At 42.3% G+C, this 27,333-nt stretch overlaps 2 protein-coding genes across 2 annotated transcripts; one reads left to right on the top strand and one right to left on the bottom strand.

Annotated features, from left to right (window-relative positions):
- Positions 1-6,383: 6,383 nt before the first annotated feature.
- On the bottom strand, positions 6,384-9,188 carry LOC115977665 (NADH dehydrogenase [ubiquinone] 1 beta subcomplex subunit 3-B-like). The gene is made up of 2 exons (XM_031099678.1): positions 8,837-9,188; positions 6,384-6,593 (listed from the first exon to the last, which is right to left on the bottom strand). Exon 1 carries the CDS (start codon positions 9,060-9,062, stop codon positions 8,838-8,840), a length of 225 nt encoding a protein of 74 aa, XP_030955538.1. The 5' UTR covers positions 9,063-9,188; the 3' UTR covers positions 6,384-6,593; position 8,837.
- A 6,063-nt stretch (positions 9,189-15,251) lies between these two features.
- On the top strand, positions 15,252-15,827 carry LOC115974114. The gene has a single exon (XM_031094330.1). The coding sequence runs from the start codon at positions 15,252-15,254 to the stop codon at positions 15,825-15,827; it is 576 nt and encodes a 191-aa protein (XP_030950190.1).
- The last annotated feature ends 11,506 nt before the right edge of the window (positions 15,828-27,333 follow it).

Below are 27,333 nucleotides of genomic sequence, written 5' to 3' on the forward strand. Positions count from 1 at the left end.
TTGGATTGGATTGGATTGTATGGTATATGTTTTGCGGGTATGTAAGGAATCCTACATTGAGTGTTTAATATATGGATTTTAAGTAAATAAATGATTATGAGGATCGTTAATTGTAAATTTTGTTTTTTAATTCAACCTTAAATGCAATTTGATTAGTCATTTTATGGTCCCTTTATATGGCAGGATCTAGGCCATGTGGATTTGGATTTAATTATCTATATAATTTAAAAGGACAAGGATTTAGATTTGGCCCAAAACCAACAAGGATTTCAAGTGATATCACAACCCATGTAACTATGTGTTTTATTTTTTATTATTATAAGTGTGGGAGTGAGATTTGAATAGTAGTTTTTCTTATAAAGTAAACCAAGTTATACCAATAAATTACAAGTCTTTTGGTACTATGTACTTGAATTTAATCCGATAATCTAATTATTGTACATAATTAGTTCACAAAAGCAAGAAGAGCACATGATATCTATAGGCTCCAAGGACGGGCTTGCTGGACCAAACCGCTATTTGGGCTTACAGTCTATTTGTATGGTGGGTTTGGGTATCCTACCTTGGGTTATTCTAGGCTTAGGGACCCAATGGGGACACTTCACTCTCTCCCTCTATGTTTCCTTCTTCTCAAATTCTCTCTTTCTCTCTCCTTTCTTTTCCCAAAATTGCATCCCCTTCCCATTCATTTGTTTCTCTTATTTATAGCCTTTGTTAATGGGGTAATCATCATTATCTTCTCCCTTAGTGCAAAGAAAGGTCCAATGTCGATGGACTTAAGTGGATTTTTAGGTACGAGTGGCTTTGGGAACGGTTCCCACTACAGCAAATGTGTTCGGCCGCGGAGTTTCCTAAGGTTCTGCCGAGTACTTAAATGGCAATGTGACCGGCCATGTATATAGAGCCCGGAAATAGTTTCCTGAGTAGCATATGAGCGGGGCATACGCAGTCTGCTTTTTGAGTATCCGAACAACACCCAGTTCAGACTGGTAGTTATCGTGGACTTGGGCCGGGACTTTTAATGGTGAGAAGGTTGGACTCCCGGCCCATATCATTAATCCATGGCCCAAGGCCCAAATGAACTTGGACGTTAGGTGCCGTACAATATCAATCCCCAAAAATTAATAAAAGTCATGGGTACAATGATGTGCAATAATTAGGATTAATATCATGTGTTTGATTATGGTTAATCATGTGATACTAGGATTAAGGGTCTAGTTAATGGGTGCCTTTAGAGCATTTACCTTTATTAATAAACAATTTTAGGAAAATTTTGAAATTACTTTTATGAAAATATAAAATTTTTAGAAAAAAATAGTTATTTTTTTAATTTTTCCATAAAATGTTTTTAAAAATATTTTATAAACCAATGCCCTTAAAATATCCGTTAACTTTCCCCTATGATTAATATCACTTTTTGTTTTTATTTTTATTTTTATGGTTGACTAGTTGGGTTAATTTCTGTGTTTATAATTAATTGTCAAGACAAAATCACACGTCTTCAAGTTACTAATGGATGGTCTTCTCAAAAAAAAAAAAAAAAAAAAAAATTACTAATGGATGGACAATATTGTGTCCCTCAAATTTAAAGCCAAATACAAATCTTATGAGTCCAGTCCCACTTTTTGTATTCTATTTTATACACCACTAATCATGGTATGTCATGTGTTTGATTATTATTATTATTTTTTCATTTTGAACTTTGGTTACGTCAAATAAAAACATGATAAGTTATGATTGTTGAAGCATAAGGTGAACACAAAAAGTGCATAAATGCTCCAATCTATCTCATCCATGGTGTTACTAAATAATTGGGGCTCTTATGGCCATGCTACCCAAAAAATATTATTTATGTTCATTTAACCATTGTATTGGCATTTCTCATTACATTCATTATTCTCATCATGCTCAAGTCAAAATCACATACAAAAACCAAGCAAGAACCCCTGAAGTTGCTTGTATCCGTCTAGGAAACGTTCATATTAACCCAATAACTTCACCAGAAATTGCTAGGGAGTTCTTGAAAAAACATGATGCAGTTTTTGCAACATGACCTATTACAATGAGTATGTTAGTCAAGGATTCAAGTCCTTAGTTGTTGTTCCATGGGGAGAGCACCAAAAGAAAATGGAAAAAGTGGTAGCTTCTGAGAATAACTATATATAGAAGTAGAACAACCAAAGAGACAACTAAGGAAAAGGCTTGTGTGGCACTCCAAGCTTTGAGCTTTAGCAAAGAAAACAATATGGCTATTGGTTCCTGAAATGGAATTTCACCCCTTTTGGAGTTTTGTCAAAGTGGGTACTCCTGGTTCTCAAGCTTTTGTGGCTAGTGAGTGTTGGTTTTGAGAAATCTCGTTGTTTGGCTTGGCTTGGAAAATGGGATGGGTCGTGTGCTTTTGTTTTTGGGTTTATGAAGTTCGGGGCTAGTACACGAGGCTGAAGCCTCTCACCTATGCAGGAAGGACGTTGGTTTTTGAGTTTTTGAATTTGGGCTTTGATTACTGAAATCGAGTTCTTTGGATAAAATGAGAGTGATATTCTTGATTCTTAATAAACAAAGTGTAAAGTGGTGGGCTGTGCTAGTGATGTTGAGCTGCTTCCTGTGGCACTAAGCCTATGTTTTCTGGATAAGGGAGTTAGGACCGGTCCAGCTGCAACTCAAGTTAATCCGGTTTGTGCGCAAACTAGGCCAGGTCTGCCAGGAACGTGCTTATGGCAGACAGAACTGTTTCAGGCAAGTTGTGGCAGATAGACATAATAATAATAAAATAAACAAAATATCTGGCCACTCAGTGGGAAATGACCAAACAACCCTTGAATACAATTACAGCAGCAATATTAATCATTTTACGGAAGGGAAAGAACAGAACAAAAGTTAACAAGTATTAATATTTATGGGTTAATTAGAATGTTAGGGAAATCAACTAAAGTCCGGTCCGCAGCAACAAAGTCAGAGAGGAAAGAACGTTCCTTCTCAACGCAATTAATCTCTTAGGAAAAAGTCCTGCCGTGGAGATTGACTGCCCTAAGGGAACTGACCTGAGTGGTTTTTTGCACAGAGGCTCCTTGAGGTTTTCACAGAGAGCAAAATTTCATGAGGGAGAGAGGGAATCAATCTACCAGTACATGCCTGTCATTCTAATTCTCACTTTGTCTTTCTTTCTGGTTGTTTTCTTTCTTTCTTTCTTTCCCACTCGTTTCTTTTTCTATTTCTCAGTTTATCTTTTTAAGTTCCTATTTCTTAGTCAAAGTTCCCGTCGTTTCTCTATTTTTCTGCTCACAGCAAGACCCTCTTTTTATAGTGCCTGCCGTGATCGAATTTTACTGTTTTAGCCCTTAACTTCCTTTGTTTGGTCTGGGTATACTGGCTGACCATCATTGTTTCGTCTGTGTGCTACCCTCCCATCACTAGACAAGGAAGAGTATTTTGTTTGCTTGTCTGCCGTGGCACCCTTTCCTGCTACAGTTTGAGTTTTTTCTCTCTCCCTATCCCTCATGGCATGCACCTAGTGGTTCCAACTCAATTTGTCTCTTTTGGGTAGTAAGTCATCCCAGCAGGACACCTCCCCGAAAGAACCTGAGCCGGAACCTTCAAAATAGATTTTTCCCCTCCCCATCACCAAACCATGCCTTCTGAATCTCTGACCCCTGACCTCACCATACTTTGTATTGGCTGGGTACAGGCTGGTGGTGCCTAGGTCTTGCGCGTGCCTTCCTTCCATATGTGTCCAAAATCTGCCTCCTACCCATTCGTCTGCCGTGGTCTGGAGGCTTGCCTGCCCTCTGTTTTCTTTGACCTTTTATGTGGGCTGCTTTTTGATTTCCCGCTCCTTTTAAGAGCTGGGCTTTATTTGATAATGGGCCTTATATATCTTTGGTCCACTTCTTGGTTTCCCTCATTTCCTGCCATATTTGTTCTGTTATTCCTGCTGTACTGATTTAATCCTACTAGACTTCTTTAGGCCAGCCGTTTACTCTTTCTCCTAGTGGCTTGGTATGGCCACTGGTTTTTTCTTACTTATGGGCTCCTGTGTCCCTTTTGTCTTTCTCTTGGGCGTCCTTAGCCCATTTGCTTTCTTTGGGCTTCCTTGGTCATTTTGCTAATTTTGCATTCCCATGAGCTTTTACTAATTTCATTGGGCTTCCCCGGTCTAATAACCTTATTCTCATCCTTGGGGTTCATAGGTCTGCCATAAACCCCTTACTTTCTTAGTTTGCATTACTTTGGGCCTGCGGCAGCCTTTTCTCACTTTTCTACATTATACACTGCCCGTGGGATGTTATTTTTCTTTTTCCAGGCTTCTTTAAGCCCACTTGCCTCTTCAAAGCCCATTTGTTTATTTTTTTAGGTCTGTGATCCATTATTCCTACCGCTTGGGCCTAATGGTTTTGCTGTCTGCTTGTCAATTCTTTGTTGCCCTTATTATTGGGTTTTCCTTCTTTCTACTTGGATTCTCACAAATGGCCCTCAACACAAAGTTTAAAGTAATGGACAGAGTTAAATTAGAGACTTCATAACTAGGGGTATTTTGGGATGTTTAATAAGATGTGGAGGTATTTATTTAGTCAATTTATGTATAATAAAATAGAAAGGGAATCCAGAATATACCACTTGGTCTTGTCAACAAAGCAGACGACAATGAATAGTGAACCACTCGCTTCACATCAGTGGATTTTATAGTTGGGAGCCAGGGAAAGTGAAAACTAGTAACAAGTCCGTTTAGATACAACTTACTTTTGCTGAAACTGAAAATTGAAACTAAAAATATTGTAATGAAATAATTTTTAAATGTGTAAATAGTGCTGTGAGATTCATTTTTAATGAAAAAGTTGCTGAAAAATGTAATTTATGAGACCCGTAAACAGTGCACGATGCACTCTTCATAATTGCGGGCTAAACAAAAAAAAAACACGTGAAACGCGAAACGCAACCGTGGATGTAGAATCCAAACACACTATAATTTCTATCACTCCTACGTTCATCGCAAGCACAGAAGTGATTAACCCAAAAAGATCAAGGATTTACTGCAAACAAGTTTGTAGGAGTTGCTATAAACAAGATTAGGTGGCAACTTATGAAGCTAACATGTGTCCTAGGCCATGTGCATGTCACATGTCAAGCTCACTTAACCACAGTTAAAACCAATAGCCTTTCTCTCTTTACCAACACAAGTAAAACAAAACCCTTTCAGTCCTGTATCTTCAGAGTAAGCAGAAGTGCAGAACTCGTGGCCTCAAAACAGCCAGCCTCCAGATTAGATTACAATAGAAATGGGTATTGAAGGACTACACTAGCAGGAAGCTTCATCATGCCCAAAATGAAAGTCATGTTCTCTCTCTTTGCAAGCCCAGCTCCCCTCTCTCTATCTCTCACACCACCACTTTTCATCACCGCCACCATCCCTTGGTGGTTGGTCAACTATTCTCAATTAAGCCAAAACACTCATTTCTTCCTCCATTTAGTCTTACTCTTTTACAAAAAATGGGAATATATATATTTTGGGTGTGATTGACACATGGTTTAATTAGGTAGATTTAGCTGTAAATATAACATTTGATTCACTTCAAATTTCCCGCGTAGAATTGTCAAGGTAAAAAGAGAAGAATTATTTTTGGGAAGTTTTGCTTGAAATGGGGACTGAGAATATAGATATTGAATTCAAAAAATTAAAAACTCAAACCCAGATCTATTCACTGAGAAGTTTAACCAAATCTAGAAAAATTCCTTTCTACCAAAAACCAAAAATTCCTTAAACCCATCATCTTGAGCAATTCGGGCTACATTAAGATCAAAAGCACAACAAAGAGTGGGTTCCTTTCTTCCACGCTTAGTTCCATGTCCATATTCACATGATTCTTTTGAGGAATGAAAGGAGGAAAATTCTGGGTTGAAGAAACAAAAAAAGAAGAACAAAAATATAAACAAGAACAAGAAGAACAAAACCCAGATTTGAAGCCTAAACCTAGCAATCCATTAACATGCTTGGCGTTCTTATCAAACTCAGAGGATAACATATTTGAGTTATTTAGCTTTGCTTCGTTCTTAACCTCTAAATCTTGTGGCTTTGCAAATTAAAAAATGGTCCTTTTGTTTTTTACCGTGAGGTGGTGAGCATAGCAGACTGAGGTATCGCTGTCAAGGGACAACAACGGCGGCAAACGGTGGTGTAGAGAGACTCGGAGAGAGAGATGAGTGCTGGAATGACAAGTGAGAGATTAAAGGGGTTTTGTTTTACTTGGGTTGGTATAGAGAGAAAGAGAGAGGCTGTTGGTTTTAACTGTGGTTAAGTTAGCTTTGCTGGTCATGTGACATGCACATGGCCTAGGACACATGTTAGCTTCACAAGTTGCCACATAATCTAGTTTGCAGCAAATCCTTACTCATATAACTTCGGTAGAGATTATCAAAAAAATAAAACTTTGGTAGATTCAACATGCTGCTAGAAGTTCCACGTTCCAAGTTATGAAACAACATAAAAATTACATGCTTCAAGTCCCATGGAAATTAAGATACTTTTTATTCAACACCAAACCAAAAAGAGGAATGCTGAAATACAAGAACGCCTGAGCTTCCTTTCACCAAGAGCCCATCTGCAAGATCAGCTATTTGTCAAATAATCAATTTACAAAGAACATAAATTATTTTTAAAACACCAAAACAAAAGTAAGAGCAGTTTGGTTATCTCTTGTTTGCAACCAGCTTTTTCAGGTAGCAAATAACTTGGCCATGTTATATCATGTACAGAGGTTAAGATATTAACTAAAAGGGAAATGTTTCTTACACACAAGCCTGTTACACACTTTTTTGAACTAAAATCGTGACTTGAAGTCATGATTTTTTTTTTTTAATATATAAATAACTTGAAGTCATGATTTCTAACTTGGAAATCGTGACTTCAACTCACGATTTATGTGCAAAAGTGGTGTGCGTGTATGTTGTGTACCAAGTGAGTGTAATATGACATTCACTCCGTTGAATGAGACTCCCCCCCCCCCCCCCCCCCCCCCCCTCTTTTTTTTTTTCTCTTTTGAGATGCTCTTGGAGTGCTGCTTGCTAGGGCATGTGACAAACCGGATTCTTGCAAAACACAAGTCACAACCAGAAAAATGACATTCACTCTGTCAAACTCTATGGTTAATTTTCAGCATCTATACCATCATATTACATCGGAGCTCTCTTTGATTCTAGGAATACTATAATTCAATTCATGCATAGAAGGCACCACCAACAGAAAACATTTACAAGATTTTTATTTCTGTTTTATGCATTGGTAGTGGGTTTTGAATCCACAAACTTGCACTCCACTCTTTCTTATGGGGGGAAAGAGCTGCCATTTCAGCCAGAGCTTTTAGCATAAAAGAAGTACAACATACAAGTACATTAATTATTTGATTATAGAAAAGTGAATCTCAACCAGCAAATGAGTTCTAACTGAAATGGCACTTCCTTCTCCTATAAAAATGAGAGGAAGGTGAGGTGCTGAACCCACTAGATGCAAGTGTAACTCACCAATCAATAAATAAATAAAAGCAAGACTCAACTACAAGGTAAAAGTTCATTTACATTGGGAAAAACCATGCCAGGAGAATACTATTTCAACTACATAATGAAGATGATAATAAGGAAAGATAGACACACCAAACAAAAACAACAAAAAAATCTTTATGATAACAATGTTGATGATATATCATGACATTTCATTTATTAGTAGTCAAATCACCATATGATGTGCTGATTATAAACTTTAATGCTAAATCATCTATTAACATTACTATAGTTACACAAAACCACAGCAAGCTAGACATTCTATAATTCTTTAGTCAAGTGACTTCAGTCACCCGGTGCCCTGTCAATTACTGTTATGATTAACTCTAAGTTACAGGTGCTCTTCTGCAACTACAATATCAATTGAAATTAAAAACATGAGCACATTGAGGTCAATGACATTCTTGAAATTAGAATCATGTCCAGCCTCACAAGTGCTTCAATCATGTTGCAAAACCAATTAAAACTTTGAGCTTAAGTATGTAAGTTGATGGATGATAACTTGAGGCTCCCTAATGCTGCTACAGAACTATCAACTAGCAACGAATTGCTGACATCTATCCCAATGGTAAAAACTCAACCCCACATTCATTTAGCAGAAAAGAGTAAAAGGCACTATCTCAGACCTACTTAAACAGATAAGTAACAGCATCATCTCTCCATTACATGGAAAAATAAAACAGATACCTCTCAAAAATTATCAATCAATTACCTTACATTAAACAAAATATTGAATCAATCGAGGGTTAGCTTGTAAAATCACCATTTCAACAAAGTGATGTGGAGATAACAATATCAGGATCTCTGTTTAGTAAAAGACGATATCAAAGGAAACCCATTTCACAAATAGCATAAGCTCAAATGGGTCAACGTCATTATCGGCACAAAGCACAAAATCGAAGCAGACCCATTTCGCATAAACCAATCTATAAAAGAACAAAACCCAACAATTTCAGAGACTTCGGACCCATTTTTCCAAAACCGGTCATTATACAAGAAACCCATTTCACCAAAATGCATAAGCTCAAATGATTCGACGTCAATATCAGCATAAAGTACAAGATGGAGGCAGACCCATTTCACAAAAACCAATTTTTAACAGAACAAGCACCTAAAACAATTTCAGGGGTTTGAGACCCAATTCGCCAAAACCAATCACAATACAGGAAACCCATTTCACCAAAAAGCATAAGCTCAAATGGGTTGGTGTCAAAATCAACATAAAGTAGAGGATCGAAGAAATATATCAGAGAAGAGAGATATGGGAATGAGTGGGATGGGGACTGACCTCAGTGAGAAGCAGCGGAAGTAGATTGATGGTGGTGGTGAGAAGGAGAGGGAGCGAGGATCCTTTTGTAGACCTGCTCGCCGACGAGGTAGACGCCAAAGGCAACGAGGGCGATGCCGAGGCCAGGAGTGGCGTGCCGGAACTGATTCGTCAGCATCGGGTGCTTCCTCCACTCGTCCCTCCTCTTGAAGAACTCTCCCGTGGGTCCCAGTGGCTTCTTCGCCATTCCTCTCTCTCTCTCTCTCTCTCTCTCTCTCTCTAGTCTCTACACTGTTTGTTCTTCTTCTTTCTTTGAGAATGGAAATGAGAATTGTTAGTGGATGATGATGATATCAATATCCTAGCTAGCATTTGGTTTTGTTGGTTTGGTTTGGTTTTGGGCTGTGTTTACTTTTTTTTTTTTTTTTGACTAAATTGGGCTGTGTTTACTTGATTGGGCTGAACCAACCCAATGAATTCTTTTTATTTATTTATTTGCACAATTGCGAATCATACAATTTAATTGAGATATGTTTTTCATATCGAGATTAAATTCGGTCCGGAACTAGCGTAAAAGTTACGCCGGCAATAAAAATATGTCACATCGTTAATTCACATATTTTTGTGTTTTATCTCTCTCCTCTCATGGACCCATTCATTTTCTTCTTCTTCAGATTTTCTCTCTCTCCGCTCCCTCTATTAACTCTTTCTTCTTCTTTTTTTTTTTTTTTTTTTTTTTTTCTTCTCATTTCTATACCATCAAATCCATTGCTTTCCTTCTCTTGTGTACTCATCTTCCCTACACTAATCCATGCATCAACACAGTGGCAGTGGGCATTAAATTTGAAAGTTTCAGACAGAAACAAGTGTTGAGGGCCATTTGTGAGAATCCAGGTGGAAAGAAAGAAAGTCTAATAACAAAGGCAACGAAGAATTGACAAAGCAGACAGCAAAACCATTAGGCCCAAGCGGCAGGAATAATGGATCACAGGCCCAAGAAATAAACAAATGGGTCTTGAAGAGGCAAGTGGGCTTAAAGAAGCCCAGAACGAGAGAAAAAGCATTCCATGGGCAGTGTATGAGGTAGAAAAGCGAGAAAGGGCCGCTGCAGGCCCAAAGCAATGCAAACTAAGAAAATAAGGGGTTTATGGCAGGCTCATAAACCTCAAGGATGAGAATAAGGTTATTGGGCCGAGGAAGCCCAATGAAGTTAGTAAAAAGCCCATGGGAATGCAGAATTAGCAAAAGGGCCGAGGAAGCCCAAAGAAAACAAACGGGCCAATGATGCCTAAGGGAAAGCCAAAAGGGACATAGGAACCCATAAATAAAAGCAAACTAGTGGCCACGCCAAGCCACTAGGAGAAGGAATAAACGGCTGGCCTAAAAGAGGCCCAGCAGAATTAAATTATTACAGCAGGAATAACAGAACGACATTGCAAGAAATATGGAAAACCAAGGAATGAGCCAAAGAAATGTAAGGCCCATCATCAAATAAAGCCCAGCTCTTGAGAGGAGCGGGAAAACAAAAAGCAGCCCACATAAGAAGTCAAAAAACACAGACGGAGAGCCTTCAGACCACGGCAGACGAATGAGCAGCAGGCAGGTTTTGGACACATATGGAATGAAGGCACGCGCAAGGCCCATGCACCACTAGCCTGTACCCAACCAATACAGAGTATGGTGAGGTCGGGGTGTCAGAGATTCAGAGGGCATGGTTTGGTTGTGGGGAGAGGTGAAAAATCTATTTTGAAGGTTCCGACTCAGGCTCTTTCGGGGAGGTGTCCTGCTGGGATGGCTTACTACCCAAAAGAGGCAAACTGAGTTGGAACCATTAGGTGCATGCTATGAGGGATAGGGAGAGAGAAATAACCCAGACCGTAGCAGGAAAGGGTGTCACAGCAGACTAGCAAACAAAAAACTCTTCCTTATCTGGCAATGGGAGGGCGACACACAGACGGAACAGTGATGGTCGGTCAGTACACCCTGACTAGACAAAGGGAGTTAAGGGCTAAAACAGTAAAATCTGGTTACGGCAAGCACTATAAAAGGAGGGTCTTGCTGTGAACAGAGGGGAGGAAGAACAACGGGAACTTTGACTAAGAAATAGAAAACTTAAAAGAAATAGCAAAGAAAACGAGTGAGAAGAAAGAAAGAAAGAGCAAGAATTAGAACGGTGGGCATGCACTGGTAGATTAGTCCCTTCTCTCCCTCATGAAATCTGGCCCTCTATGAAAACCTCAAGAGTATCTACGCAGAAAAACCACTCAGACCCGTTTCCCTCAGGGCGGTTAATCTCCACAGCAGGACTCTTTCCTGAGAGATTGACTGCGTTGAGAAGAAACGTTCTTCCCTTTGTGGCTCTGCTCCTGCGGATTGGATTTTTGGTCGATTTTCCCTAATATTCTTACTAACCCATGCGTATTAACATTTGATATCCTCTGTTATGCTTTTTCTCTTCCGCAAAAAAAGAAAACAATTAGTATTGCTGTTGTAATTGATTTTAAGGGTCGTTTGGTTAATTCCCCATTAAGTGGCTAGATACTTTCTATTTATTTTATTATTATTATGTTTGCCTGCCATGATTTGTCTGAAACAGTTTTGCCTGCCGTGAACACGTCCCTGGCAGACTTGGCCTAGTTTGCGCACAAGCCGGACCAACTTAAGCTGAAGCTGGGCCGATCCCAACTCTCTTATCTAGAAAACTTGGGCTTAGTGCAGCAGGAGGCAGCCCAACACCACTAACACAACCCACCCCCCTTTACAATTGGCGACTTCGCTGGGGAGTTGGGAAGCAGATAGGGGTAAAAAAAAAAATAAATAAAGCCCCTCGCAAACAATGTCACCAAAGTCCAGGACGACACGGAATATGAGTGTCGTACCCTCGCAAGCAGAATCCAGGCCAACAACGCCCCAGCAACAGCAACTTAACCAAACGGAAGGTGCCAATGGAAGAGATCCGTCAACTAAAAGCAGACAAAACAAAGGAGAAAGGCAGCTAGCATGACCCAGAACATGCGGCAGACAAAGAGAAGACATTGGCAGGAGGTGTCCCACGGAATGCAGAACAGCGCTTCATTACTATGGCTGAAGTAGCGGCTTTCCTGGAGAAAGAGAGAGCCAGAACACCAAAGGAGAGGTTTTACGCACGAAGACCTCCTTACCCTCTAAAGGTACTCAGCAAACCATACCCCGAGAGGTATGAGCCAAGGGCCTTTGCACAATTCGATGGCAGGAAGGGAAGTGTTGTTGAGCACGTGAGCAAATTTATTGATACCCTTGGCCTTTACGTAGCAGACGAAGACCTATGTCTGCGGGAGTTTCCAAAGTCACTGTGTGACCGGGCATACACCTGGTACATCGGCTTAAAACTAGGATTGATCCTAACTTGGGATAACATGGTGGATGTATTTTGCACTAAGTACTTCCACGAAGAGGAAACGGTAACACTCGCAACCCTGCAAGCGACCAAGCAAAGGAATGGCGAGGATTTGATGGAATACATCAAGCAGTTCAGGGACATAGCACTTGACTGCTACGACCATTGTGAAGAAAGGACCTTAGTAAAAATGTGCATGACTAACATGATTCAGGAATTCAGAGCTGTCCTGGAAAATCTAGAAATTTCCCAATTTGCACAGCTGTTGTAGAAAGTTAGGAAGACGGTTCAATCTGTAAAACCCAGTTCGGACAAAAGAAATGCCCCGCAGGTTATGGCGGTGTCCACTGGAGAGTGGAGAAGGAAAACAGAAGGGAGGGAGTATGATACGCCCTCACCCATACCATGTACTCCTAAGGAGTTGGATGTGCTGCTAGACAAATGAATAGTGAACGGGATCTTTAAACCCAACCAGGTTTCCAAAAAGCCCACATAGGAAGAAAAAAGAGATCCTCGCTTCTGCCGCTTGCACAACTATGTACAACATTCCACCGCAGAATGTTGGGCTCTTCGCAGGTTGGTGCACCGCAGGATTAAAGAAGTCACATTGGAGTCAACCCAGCAGGAAGTCCAAAGAAACCCACTCCCGAACCACAAGGGAAAGGGTATAGCAGCAGTGGTAATATGCGCAGACCTGGGAGAGGACGAGGAAGAGAACTTGGCCTTGCCTGCCGCAGCGATTACCACTCTACAGCAGAGTGCCAAGTTCAAAAACTTATTTGACCAGTTAGGACTCAACGTAAAGGAAAGAAAGATAGCCACGGAGGCTTTGGTGAGTATCGCCTCCAGGGCAGGGGTAGAGTGCTTGTCAACAGAAATGCAAGAAGACAGAGCCCTCCTACAGGAATCAACAGAGATCACGTTCAGCAGTGAGTATATGGAGGTAGGACACCCGGATCACAGGAGGCCTCTCTATTTAGTAGCGTCCATAAATCAAATCCTCATCAAGAAAGCCTTGGTAGATATGGGTGCTTCCGTAAACCTCATTCCGTTGAGCACCTTGCAAGCAGCAGGAATTTCAGAAAGAAAGATCCAAGGATGCCCGATGGAAGTAACGGGGTTCGGTAGAAGAAGTGAGTGCACTGTAGGCCACATTCAGTTGTGGTTGAAAGTAGGCCCTATAGCTTCTTTAGCTCGTTTCCATGTGGTTAGAATGAAAGTATCCTATCATGTGCTCTTGGGAAGGCCCTGGTTACACAAGCACTGACTGGTCCCATCCACCTACCACCAATGTGTGAAAGGAAGATTGAATGGCAGGATGATACGTATAGTTGGAAACCCCTTACCATTCGAGCAGGTAGAAGCTCACTTAGTGGAAACCATGTTTTACGACCAATGGGCTCCGTCTGGGGAAAACTTGGTTTCAAAACTGCGAGGTACCTTCGTGGCTAGGTGTGAAGATGTCCAAGGTGACCCAGAACCCAATCTAAGGGAGCTACTGGCGCGAAAGAAGAAAAGGAAAGAAGTGCCTACCGTAGAGCCAGACGACACACCCCAGTGCATCAGGGTCCGAGGCCTTGATGGCAGGATTGTGTATAAGTTATGAAGGCACGTGGGGCCCACGAGTGAGATGCAAGCAGGCCCCACCCAAAAAGGGCAATACGGGAGTTTGGCGTGTTGTGTCGCTCAAGAAAGTTTGGGAAAGGAAGAAGAGAAGGATGGGGAAGTTGCGGTAGAAAAGGACACACATGTTGTGGCAGAGGAAGAATTGGAGGAAGTTGACCTAGGGTCTAATTCACAAGAACTAAGGCCTATCTCAATTAGTGCAAGCCTGACAGAAAAGGAGAAGTCAGAACTGATACTGCTATTGAAAGAATTTAAAGACGATTTCGCTTGGGACTACAGTGAAATGCCAGGACTGGATCCCGGGCTAGTTGCGCATACATTAAATGTAGACCCAGGGGCCAAGCCGGTGGCCCAGCCTGCCAGGATATTTCACACAGAATTAGAAGGGCAGATAGTTAAAGAGGTGCAGAAGTTGCTGGCCGCAGGATTCATCAAGCTTATTCAGCATCCTCGCTGTCTATCCAACATAGTACCAGTGATGAAGAAGAACGGCCAGATAAGATGCTGTGTAGATTTTAGAAATCTCAACAAAGCCTGTCCAAAGGACGAATTCCCATTTCCAAACATGGATTTACTAATAGATTCCACGGCAGGAAGCGCTATGTTTTTGTTCATAGATGGTTTCAGTGGATACAATCAGATTAGGATGGCATCAAAGGATGCAGAGAAAACTGCTTTTAGAACACCCATGGGCAATTTCTATTACACTGTGATGCCCTTCGGGTTAAAAAATGCAAGCGCAACTTATCAATGAGCAATGACGGCCATATTTCACGATATAATGCACCAGGAGCTAGAAGACTATGTGGATGACATAGTGGTTAAATCAAGAAGGAGAGAAGAACACTTTTGCGTGTTAAAAAGGGTATTCGAAAGATGCAGAGCTTTTAAGTTAAGAATGAATACCCTTAAGTGTGCATTCGAAGTGTCCTCTGGGAATTCCTGGGTTTCCTGGTTCATAGCAGAGGCATAGACGTGGACCCGGCCAAAGCCACGGCCATAACAACAATGAGACCTTTGGCCACAGTAAAAGAGTTGAAGAGCTTCTTAGGAAAAGTCTCATATATCCGGAGATTCATCCCTACAATCACCTCTGCCTTCACTAAGTTGCTCAAGAAGGGGCAAAGTTTTGAGTGGGGGGAAGCGCAGTAGACGGCCTTCAAAAGGCTACAACAGATAATGATGAACCTCCCCACGGTGCAGGCCCCTATCTATAAAAGACCACTGCTACTTTATTTGGCCACCAACTCGTATGCCATCGGTGCACTAATCGCTCAGGAAGATGGAAGTGGTGCTGAGTAGCCAATATACTATATCAGCCACGCCTTAAAAGATTTAGAAACTCGTTACCCAAGGGCAGAGAGAGCATGCCTGGCCATTGTATACGCTTCGGAGAGGTTGCGTCACTATTTCTTGGCCTACGAAGTATGGCTGATGACTAAGTCCCATGCCATTAAAGCTCTATTACAACAACCGATCCTCTCCGGCAGAATATCCCAGTGGTTGCTGCGATTATCACAATACGACTTGAGAATGGGGACACCTAGGGCTGTGAAAAGTCAGGCTATAACAGATCTATTGGCACAGTTTCCAGGAGAGGAAGAATTTCCGCTGGATGATGAAGTTCCAGGAGAAGTAGCCATGGCAGAAGAGGTTAGAGAACAGTGGGTAATGAAATTCGATGGGTCTTCTACTACCCATTCCGGAGGGATGGGAGTAGTTTTGTATCATGAAGAAGACAAGGCAGTGGCGCTGTCATTTAAGCTAGAATTCCCCTGTTCAAACAACACAGTAGAGTACGAAGCCTACCTAACCGGGCTTGCCATGGCTCTCGAAATGGGAGTCAAACATTTGAGGGTATTGGGAGATTCGAACTTGGTTTTCTGCCAAGCCAAAGGAAGCCTTTCCTTAAAGGAGCCTAGCCTAGCCCCATACAGAGCGATGGCCCAGAGGATGGAAGAAAAATTTTCAACTTTCGAAATAGAGCATGCTCCGAGAAACGAAAATTGAATTGCGGACGCATTAGTCGCACTGGGTTCGCAAATAATCTTCAAAGGGAATAGCACCAGGATAGAAGTCAGCAAGAGGGAAGAATCCATCATCGAGGTGTTGAAGGAAAAGTTCCGGGAGGAACAGGGCGAAGGGGATTGGCGGATCCCCATAAAGGAAATCTTGATAAAGGGAGACGATGCAGCAGAATTAAAGATACTAAAAGACTACGCCTTGGTAAGAGAGGAGTTGTACCTCAAGATGCCAGGTGGGGTCTTATCCAAATGCGTGGGGTAGGAAGAAGCCCAGAGAAAATTGAAAGAAATACATGACAAGACTTGCGGGTCCTGCGGAGAAGTAAGTCTTTACCGCAGACTTCAGAGGGCAGGCTTCTATTGGCCAAGTATGGGTAAAGATGTAGATCAAGTCCAAACCCAGTGTGGGACCTGCCAGTTTACGGCAGACAGGGAGGAAAGTTACGCTGTATTCGTCAGCGAGGATTGGAGGAGCCATTTCATGCAATACTTAACAGAAGACATCCTGCCATAAAAGCACAGTGAAAGATACAAGCTTAAGAGGTTGGCAACATGCTACTTCTTGCATAACATGGTCCTTTTCAAAAAGGGATATGATGGGGACCCTTTGAGGTGTTTGGGCCCTGAAGAAGCAAAAGAAATGATAAAGGAAGTATATTCAGAGGAATGTGGTGAACACCAGGGAAAGAAAAAGCTTTACAGATGCCGTTGTAGATGGGCTACTACTAGCCAACCACGAAAAGAGATGCGGCAGAATTTGTAAAAAAAGTACCACAGTTGTCAAGTACAAGCCAACTTGATTCATACTCATCCGCAGGATTTACATAGCATGGTCACCCCATGACCCTTTCACACTTGGAGGCTAGATTTAGTAGGGCCAGTCAACCCACCATCATGTGGATACATATGGATACTAGTGGTTACAGAGTATTTTACTAAGTGGGCAGAAGCAGTGCCACTTCGTAAGGCCACAGGGGGAGCAGTGGCAAATTTCATCAAAGAAAATATAATTGTAAGGTTTGGGGTGCCTCACAGGATCATCAGTGACAATGGCATACCATTTGTCAACAGTGATGTAAGAAAGATGCTAGAGTTCTTCCAAGTCAAACACCACTGGTCATCACCTTATTACCCTCAAGGGAATGGGCAAGCAGAGGCAATAAACAAAATTCTCATAAAAATCATCAGTAAAATGAGCCAAGAGTATACGGGAGGATGAGCGACGCACCTGCCAGATGCTCTCTGGGCTTACAGAAAATCACCAAAGTCAACCACAGGCTTTTCACCCTTTTCCTTAGTCTACGGAACTGAGGTAGTGAACCTGGCAGAAATAATGACACCGTCTCTGAGGGTCATGCAGACGTGAGAAAAGGAAAAGGAGGAAGAAGTCTTCGCGACAGAAAGGTACGAGGACCTAAAAGGGCTTGATGAAAAGAGAGAAGAGGCCCAAGAACGCAGCCGAAGATACAGACAAAAGATGACTGAAACCTACGGCAGGATGACCAAGGAAAGAGTGTTCGCAGAATGACAACTTGTGTTAAAGGTGGCAGACTATGTCAGGCGAGGCCTGGTAGGACCATCTAAGTTTGCACCAAAGTGGGGGGGACCCCTTGTAATAAATAAGGGAAGCGCATCAAAGTGGGTATTATCGCCTAACTCAAATGGATGGCAGGGATTTAATGGATCCCATCAATGGGAAATGGCTGAAACGTTATTATGCTTAGGGAAAAGAGTTATGTGGTTGTCCCTTTTTTTTGTTAAAAAACTTTTATGTTTCCTTCACTGCTTTTTATTCCTCCAAGTGATTATGTCACAGAAGAAAAAATTATAATGTGCTTTCATGAATATGTAATGAAAAAGTACGAAGTATTAGCACCATGTCATAGCAATAGTAAAAGAAGTAGCAAAGTGTAGCATCATGATTACAAACCAAAACTGTGGCAAACACACGCTAAATAAATACTATAGGAAACATATAAGTGTCCTGTGCGACATAACAAAAACAGGAAAGCAAAGAAAAGGGAAGGGAATTGCGTCATCATCAATGGAGTCCGGAAATGAGAGTCTAGTCTCCAAAACGACTGGGCCCACCAATGCCGGAAAGAAGGTGCTCGCAACAACCCTCCAAATCCGCCACTTCTTTCTTCAAAAGCTCGATACGGGCATCTATAGCATCAACGGCTGGCTGAACTCTCCTCGTTAAAAGGGCTCGGGCAACCTCACGGAGGTGATCTAGAACAAACTCCACAGCAAAACCCACGCTGATAAGCTCCTGAACTACGACCCTCCACTGTAGGATCCTCTCGGCAGAGATAGAATCAATAAAGCTATGCTCAATGTCGTTCAGCACGCATCCCAGCATCTTCAAGAAATGCTCCCTAGCAGAACGGCCAAGACGAAATTCTTGCATAAAATTGCCACGGCTGTTGTAGATCATCACCAAGTGAGAAACGCAATCCTCGGGAACTCAGAAGCCATAAAAATCCACATAAGGAGGACCAGAAGCCCAGAAGTCTGCCGAGCCAAGGTCATTAATTTCTGGCTGGTCAAAGCGGGCAAAGAAGGTTGCAACATCATTCGCGGAGTTCAGGACGGTGGTAGAACTGCTACCCACCTCAAACTGAGAAGGGGCAGTAGGAAGTGGACCTATAAAGAAAAACGCGAGGCAAAATGAGAAACCATAGTCTGGGAAGAGAAGATTTACAAAAAAAAAAGAATATAATAAATGGGAAAGGAAACTTGCCGGAGCAACCAAGAATGGGGGCTGCGGGTGTAGCGGAAACAAGTACTATAGGTACAGCAGAAGCAGGTGTAGTAGTTACGGCTGAAAAGGGTGCTGAAGGTGCGACAGGAATGGGTGCTACTGGTGTGGCAGGAGTAGGCATTCCCACGCCTGCTGCGATTTCTGGCTCCTCAAAAGTCTCTGCAAGCAGGGAGATAGGCGTACAAATGAAACGCAAGTACACATAAAAAAAAAAAAAAAGAAAGAGAAGGGGAGGAAAGATACATACCCATGAAGTCAGGTTCGGGCGAAGCACTCTCCTCTTCATCGAAATCAGAAATCCTCTTCTTCAGGATAGGCGCATCATCAAGATCCTCAAGAATGTCATCAGACCCCTCAGTCCGTATCAGGACCATGGGTAGCGAAACCGGGAATGGAGGAAGGAGTAACAACAAGGGAAGCACCGCCCTTTACAGCCTGGGAGATAACTACAAGGGGTTCACTGGTGGAAATAACAAGCGGCAGAACAAAGGGAGCAGTCTTAGTCTGAACATCAGCAGGAGAAATGGCTCTCTCTGGAGGAGCAGGTGTCTCGGCGGGCAGAGGTGTAGTCTCACCAACCCCTTCGGTATGAGTACCCTCTTCTCTGGGTACCGGCTCGGCAGAAAGGGTGGGAGCTTTGGCAGGAGCCTTATATGCAGTAGTAAAGGGAGCGGGTGTTGCGAATACCACATCGACCCCATTGAAAAAGCCTTCCATGGGTACACCCATGGAGGCAAAAATCTCTTCGGCAGTAGGGCGATATATGGATAGAGGTTCAGACTCCTCCTAAAAAAGAAAAAGGGGAAGAAGGTGAATACAAATACTGATGTGAAGACCAAATGAATTATTAACAATGAGAAGTAAAACAAAAGACACATAGTAGAGGGAACACGTGCGAAAAAGAAAAAAGAGAAGTGAAGAAAAGAGACGTACCTTAGATTCGGGCTCATCAAGCAGAATAGGGCGGGTAACTGACGAGTCCTCCTTATGCTTAGACTAAAAGAAAGGAGAAAGAGGAAATTAGCAAGGTTAGCCGCAAGAAAGTTAAAAGGTATTTTTTTTCAAAAAAAGGAGAGATAACTTACCTTTCGCTCAGCAGCAGACACAGGATGAGGGGTTGTCTTCCTTTTGCTACCTCGGGTTCTGCTAGCCAGGAAAGCACCTGTAGGTGGTAGTGGGGTGGCAGGCTTGGATTTGCCGACAGATTTAAGCTTGACAGGAGCTTTCTTACTCGATACAGAGATGTTTATTACTTTGACATTTTTCTCCCAACCAGGAGGATAATCGCCAGCATGCCAGTACCATCCTTTTTTCTCTGCGTCCCATTCAAAGATGGCTGACCGGTTCTGTCTCCTAGCATACACCAAAACAGATTTGGAAGGGAGAAGCAAGCGAGGGTTAACCGAGATGACCATACCAAGCCCATCAGGGGGAATAAGAGAGAAGGCACAGCTACCCACTAGCTCATCCACGAATGTAGTCATCATCGCTTGCCAATAACCGTGCATGGGAGGAGTACAGAGGCCCTCCCTTAGTGAACCGGGAACTGTAACGGCACTGAAGCACTGCTTCCAAAATTCAAAGGCAGTATGCCGTAGAAAAGGGCGGACTGAAGTAGGAGATTCCATAAGGAAGGAAATGTCATCGGGGATATCCTGATCTAACCTAAACTGCCTTCTTACCTGGTTAGCAGGATAGTGAACGAACCTAATGCCTTTGTCGGTTAGGTAAGGTAGCCATCCGGCATTAGTGGCCGCCAGATAAGTAATCCCCGTTTCATCAAAACTAGCCAAGGAGGTAGTAGTACCAATGGTGTCAACAAACGAACCTATGGCAGAATCTATACATGTATAATTTGCACCCAAATTTCTATAAGTCTTCCAAGAAAAACCGACGCCCTCATCAAAAGACTCGACAACAGAATAACCAATGGGCTTCAAGCTAGACCAACGGAAAGCAAGCGGAAAATTAGACTCAAACCTACCACAAAAGTCAGTAATTATCCTCGGACATGTCTGGTACTTATCTCTAGCAAAACAAGCAGGTTTACACTTTGCCAAGTATTGAGCACAACGCTCAAATAACAACTGCTGTAGTATGGTACAGTGGACGGAAGAGGTAACTATATGGCAGGACTCAGCCTGACTCTCGTCACTACGCAGAATGTCTAATTGGACATACAGATGCCCTAAGAACATGGGAGCCAATGACATGCTCACCCCAGCAGATATTTTGATGGCTAAACGAAAGTACAAAGGCTTTATGGCATAGTGGGGTGGGACCCAAAAACAAATTTACAAAGCCAAAACGCAACAAAAGCTGTGCGGCGAGCAACTACAGAAAACTTAGAAGAAGAACTAACCCAATATGACAGTTTGGCATTTCCGACCATCCTTTTCCTCAGTTCGGCCTCAATAGCCTCTTCTTCCAGAGAAAACTCTAGAGTGGCAGGATCGGCATCACCAAGAATAGGTAGAAGTAACTGATTGGCCACGTCTTCAAGGGTAACGGTGAGTTCACCGCATGAGAAAAAGAAGGTGTGGGTGGTGGTACACCACCGTCGGACCAAATGTCGGAGGTTGTAGAGGTCGCGGACGTTCGACAAGCAACGAAATGAGACAATAGCTTTCAAGACGCCGGCTCGTTGCAACAACCCCATGAAGCCCGCATTAGATAACTCACTGTCGACCCATTCTCTCCAACCCAAGGCAGTGCCACCTAAATTCGAAGTGAATGGGTATTGGAAGTGAGATGCCTTGGCGAATGGCTAGATCAGGGATTGAAGACGCTAACGGAGCCCAAGAGACGTCGAGGTTTCGCCGGCCAAGGGCAAGCCATACGCGACCCGGCGGTGACGACGCATAGTTACCAAGAACTTTCGGAAAGTGAGGGTGGACTTCATACCACGGATCGATCAAAGGGGCGCATTCACTGTTGGGGTCGCGCTGTGTCTCTTCCCCAGTGGACTGCTCCGACTCGGAGTGTTCCATCTCCTCGCCTACGTCAGGAACGGTGGGAGAGTCGGAAGCGATTGCCTTCCCTTTATGGCGGGAAGAGCCTTGGCTTTTCACCGGCGACATGATAAGAGGACTTAGTCGGAGAAGGTGGGTACGAGTGTTTGAAAAGGAAAAGATAGTGAAGAGTAAGAGACGGAGAATATGTGTTCTTGGAAAAGAAGGAGTTTGTGTTTAAAGTGCAGAATGATTCCTCTTTAAATACCCAGGTAATTAATAAAGGCACGAAGAAAGGCGACAGGTCAGCCATCAGAATGGGATGAAATTAATGAAACGACGGCTATGCTTAGAGAATAACTGCCAAATTGGGAAATTCGAAGAGGCAACCTTGTTCGCAGCAGGGAAGAAAATATATATAATATATATATAAGAAGGGGTCCACTGCTTAAAAAGACCCTCGAAGAAAGAAGAAAAAAGATGAGAGGAGAGAGGACAGAAATGTCTTTTCATTCACATATGAACCGTAGGAACGTTTCATATGTTTAGGGGGCTAAATGTTGAGGGCCATTTATGAGAATCCAGGTGGAAAGAAAGAAAGCCCAATAACAAAGGCAACAAAGAATTGACAAAGCAAACAGCAAAACCATTAGGCCTAAGCAGCAAGAATAATGGATCACAGGCCCAAAAAATAAACAAATGGGTCTTGAAGAGGCAAGTGAGCTTGAAGAAGCCCGGAAAGAGAGAAAAAGCATCCCATGGGCACTGTATGAGGTAAAAAAGCGAGAAAGGGCCGCCGCAGGCCCAAAGTAATGCAAACTAAGAAAGTAAGGGGTTTATGGCAGGTCCATAAACCCCAAGGATGAGAATAAGGTTATTGGGCCGGGGAAGCCCAATGAAGTTAGTAAAAAGCCCATGAGAATGCAGAATTAGCAAAATGGCCGAGGAAGCCCAAAGAAAGCAAACGGGCCAAGGATGCCCAAAGGAAAGCCAAAAGGGATATAGGAGCCCATAAATAAAAGCAAACCAGTGGCAACACCAAGCCATTGGGAGAAGGAATAAACGGCTGGCTTAAAAGAGGCCCAGCAGAATTAAATTATTACAGCAGGAATAACAGAACAACATTGCAAGAAATAAGGGAAACTAAGGAATAGGCCAAAGAAATGTAAGGCCCATCATCAAATAAAACCCAGCTCCTGAGAGGAGCGGGAAAACAAAAAGCAGCCCACATAAGAGGTTAAAAAACACGGACGGCGAGCCTCTAGATCACGACAGACGAATGGGCAGCAGGCAGGTTTTGGATACATATGGAATGAAGGCACACGCAAGGCCTAGGCACCATCAGCCTGTACCCAACCAATACAGAGCATGGTGAGGTCGAGGGGTCAGAGATTCAAAGGGCATGGTTTGGTGGTGGGGAGAGGGGAAAAATCTATTTTGAAGGTTCCGGCTCAGGCTCTTTCGGGGAGGTGTCCTACTGGGATGACTTACTACTCAAAAGAGGCAAACTGAGTTGGAACCATTAGGTGCATGCCATGAGGGATAGGGAGAGAGAAATAACCCAGACCGTAGTAGGAAAGGGTGCCACGACAGACTAGCAAACAAAAAACTCTTCATTGTCTAGCGATGGGAGGGCGACACACAGACGGAACAGTGATGGTCGGCCAGTACACCTAAACCAGACAAAGGGAGTTAAGGGCTAAAACAGTAAAATCTGGTCACGGCATGCACTATAAAAGGAGGGTCTTGCTGTGAATAGAGGGGGGGAGGAACAATGGGAACTTTGACTAAAAAATAGAAAACTTAAAAGAAATAGCAAAGAAAAAGAGTGAGAAGAAAGAAAGAAAGAGCGAGAATTAGAACGGTGGGCATGTACCGGTAGATTGGTCCCTTCTCTCCCTCATGAAATCTGGCCTTCTATGAAAACCTCTAAAGTATCTACGCAGAAAAACCACTCAGACCCGTATCCCTCAGGGCGGTTAATCTACACGGCAGGACTCTTTCCTGAGAGATTGACTGCGTTGAGAAGAAACGTTCTTCCCTTTATGGCTCTGCTCTTGCGGATTGGATTTTTGGTCGATTTTCCCTAATATTCTGACTAACCCATGCGTATTAACATTTGATATTCTCTGTTATGCTTTTTCTCCTCCGCAAAAAAAGAAAACAATTAGTATTGCTGTTGTAATTGATTTTAAGGGCCGTTTGGTTAATTCCCCATTAAGTGGCTAGATATTTTCTGTTTATTTTATTATTATTATGTCTGTCTGCCACGATTTGTCTGAAACAGTTTCGCCTGCCGTGAACACGTCCCTGGTAAACATGACCTAGTTTGCGCACAAGACGGACCAACTTAAGCTGAAACTGGGCCGGTCCCAACTCTCTTATCCAAAAAACTTGGGCTTAGTGTAGCAGGAGGCAGCCCAACACCACTAGCACAACCCCACCCCCCTTACAACAAGTTGAAGGAAAAGAAAAGTCACACCAAAACTTATTCCGGCTGAAGCTTGCATTTTGGCTGGTATTCACTGAAACGCATCGAAATGGCTGAAACACATCGTAATGGGCCGAAATTTGTTCTAATGGGTTTTGTTTATCAGAATGGGTTTTGTTTGTTTATTGCTATGAATGTGTCAGAGAAGCTACTCTACATTCTAATTATTTGCTTCTTTATTTGTTTGGGTTCACAGTCTTAGAAATTAGAATAAAGTATGCCTATTTGGTAGTTTCAGAGAACCAATGTGAGTGAATGTGATACTCTGAAAGTTTCCTTTTTTGGCTTTTATTTATTTATTAATTAATTTATAATATTACTGATTGTGTTTTGTGTTGTGATGGAGGATTTTTAGCTCTTCATGTTAAGTTTAGAACTGATCTTGAATGATTTCAAGTGGCTCTAAATTTATAAATGAGATATTTTATGATTAATTTTTGTGGGTTTTGTTTGGTGCTGAATCTGGCTTTTTTGGGAGCTTAAAGATCTTTTACTTTTCAAGGTTGATATGCTTGTTTTCTGGCTCTCTTTTTTGCTTTCAGATTTAATGCCCATTGCCACTGCGTTGATGCTATGGAAAAGGAAAAAAAAAAAAAAAAGATGTGAGAAGAGAGAGTTACAGCGGGAATGGAGAGAGAAAGAAAAATCCAAAGAAGAAGATAAGAATTGTGAATCAAGCCAAGTAACAACGTGGCATTTTTTCATTGGCTGGCATAAAATCAGTGTTTTACGCCAGCTCCGGATTGAATTTAAACTTTTTTCATATAGTTCTTAAAATTTTATTTATTTTTTTTCACTTTGTTGAGGGCCATTTGTGGAAGCCCAGGCAGACAGAAAGAAAGCCCAATAATGAGGGCAACAAAGAATTGACAAAATAGATAGCAAAAACCCATTAGGCCCAAGCGGCAGGAAAAATAGATCACAGGCCCAACAAATAAATAAATGGGTCTTAAAGAGGCAAGCGAGCTCAAAGAAGCCAGTAAAGAAAGAAATAGCATCCCACGGGCAGTGTATGAGGTAGAAAAGTGAGAAAGGGCCACCGCAGGCCCAAGGCAATGCAAACTAAGAGAGTAAGGGGTTTATGGCAGGCCCATGAACCCCAAAGATAAGAATAAGGTTATTGGGCCGGGGAAGTCCAATGAAGTTAGTAAAAAACCCATGGGAGTGTGGAATTAGCAAACGGGCCGAGGAAGCCCAAAAAAAGCAATCGGGCCGTGGATGCCCAAAGGAAAGCCCAAAGGGACATAGAAGCCCATAAGTAAAAGCAAAACAGTGCCCATGACAGGCCACTGAGAAAAGGGATAAACGGCTGGCCCAAAAGAGGTCCAGCAGGATTAAGTTATTACGGCAGGAATAACAGTCTAACGTTGCAAGAAATAAAGAAAATCAAGAGTGGACCAAAGAAATGTAAGGCCCATCATCAGACAAAGCACAACTTTTGAATGGAGCGGGAAACCAAAGAAAAGCCCACATAAAAGGTCAGAAAACACGGACGGAGAGCCTCTAGATCACGACAGACGCATGAGCAGCAGGCAGACTCTTGGACACATCTGAAAGGAAAGCACGCGCAAGGCCCGGGCACCACCAGCCTGTACCTAGCCAATATAGGACGTGGTGGGGTCATGGGCCAAAGGTAAGAGGTAAAGGGGGTATGGTTTGGTGGTGGGGAGAATATCTATTTTGCAGTTCCTGCCCGAGCTCTTTTGGGAGGTACGTCATGCTGGGATGATAGACCACCCAAAAGAGGCAAGTTTGAGGGGGAACCGTTGGGTGCATGCCTTGAGAGTAGAGAGAGAAAGCATTTATACCGTGGCAGGAAGAAGTGTTACGGTATACTGAGGAACAAAACAAACCTGCCTCTGTCTGGCAAGGATGAATGTCGCACAGACCTGGTGGTCGGCAAGTACGCCCAGACTAGATAAAGGCGGTTAAGGGGCAAAACGGTAAAACATTAGTCACGGCAGGCACTATAAAAGGGCCCTTGCCGTGCCCTGAAAAGGGGATCGAAAAACAGAGCATTTACGGAGTAGAAAGAAAAAAAAGAGTAAAAAAAAAAAAAAAAGATAAGAAAGAAAACAGAGAAGAAAAGAGAGAAAAATACAGTGGGCATGCACCGGTAGATCGGTTTCCCTCTCTCCCCCTTCAAATCTTGCTATCTTCCAAAACGTAAACAAGGACTCCTTTTTGGGCAATAACCATTCAGGTCCGACTCCCTCAAAGCTATTAATCCCCACGGCAAGATCTTTTTCCTGGGAGATTATTTGCATTGAGAAGAGGCGTTCTCCCCTCTTTGGCTTTGCTTCGGCAGACTAAACTTAAAACTTGATTTATGCCTATTTGATTAGTTCGTATTATTTTCTTTACTGTTTCTGTGATTGACATCATCATGACTGTAATCATGCTTTATAAGTAGGGATTACATAGCCATTTATTTAAATAATCAGATACTTTGTTTTGGTTATTATTATTATATCTGCTTACCGTAACTTGTCTGCAACAGTGTTGCTTGACGTAAGTTTACTCCTAGCAGACAAGGCATAAGTTTGTGCACAAACCGGCCCAAGTTGAGTTACAATTTGACCGACCCCAACTCCCTTACTCAAAAACATTTGGGCCCATCACCGCAGGAAGCAGCTCAGCCCAATACACCATACACAAAAAAGGCCCCTACACACTTTATAATTTAAATTTAAAGTGTTTTCAATTAATCCTTTCATTTATCCAGCCTCATGAATTACATATGTGAGACACCATAAATAATATTATTACTATTAAGTTATTACTTGAACTTCAACCTTAATTCCATTTTTCTCCAACATACCCAGAGATTTATTTAATTTTGGTAATAGGCTTTTGGGAATTTCTTTGTTACTCAAATAGTCCCCTTGATACATTTTATAAAGATTTTCTTGCTCAATTGAACAAGATTGATCCATTTCGAGAAGCTATGTTCATTTGTGTCAAGGAGAGACAAACCCTTAGTGCAACTTATGTCGACCTATGGTTGTTGATCAAAGATACTCCAATGGTTAAACAAGTACTAAAACGTTTTTAAACAGTATAGAGATGACATACTTTGGTAAGCATAAATAGGAAGGATATGGATGCTTTTTGGTAGGAATGGATGATCACCCAAAATTAGGCATTTGAGCATGATAAGGGTCGTTCCCCTAAGTCAACTACAAGATGTATCCTTAGGTGGAGTGTTTAAAGATATAAATGGTGGTTTCTAAAAGAAAAAAAAAAAAGAAAGATATAAATAGTGGATTAGTTCAATTGCATCTAT

The sequence above is a fragment of the Quercus lobata genome, chromosome 2, assembly GCF_001633185.2.
Source record: "Quercus lobata isolate SW786 chromosome 2, ValleyOak3.0 Primary Assembly, whole genome shotgun sequence".
Lineage (NCBI taxonomy): Eukaryota > Viridiplantae > Streptophyta > Magnoliopsida > Fagales > Fagaceae > Quercus > Quercus lobata.

What these genes read in the sequence shown, in the direction of transcription:
- LOC115974114 (XM_031094330.1), top strand. Translation starts at nt 15,252, where the DNA reads ATGACTAAGTCCCATGCCATTAAAGCTCTATTACAACAACCGATCCTC.
- LOC115977665 (XM_031099678.1), bottom strand. Translation starts at nt 9,062, where the DNA reads ATGGCGAAGAAGCCACTGGGACCCACGGGAGAGTTCTTCAAGAGGAGG.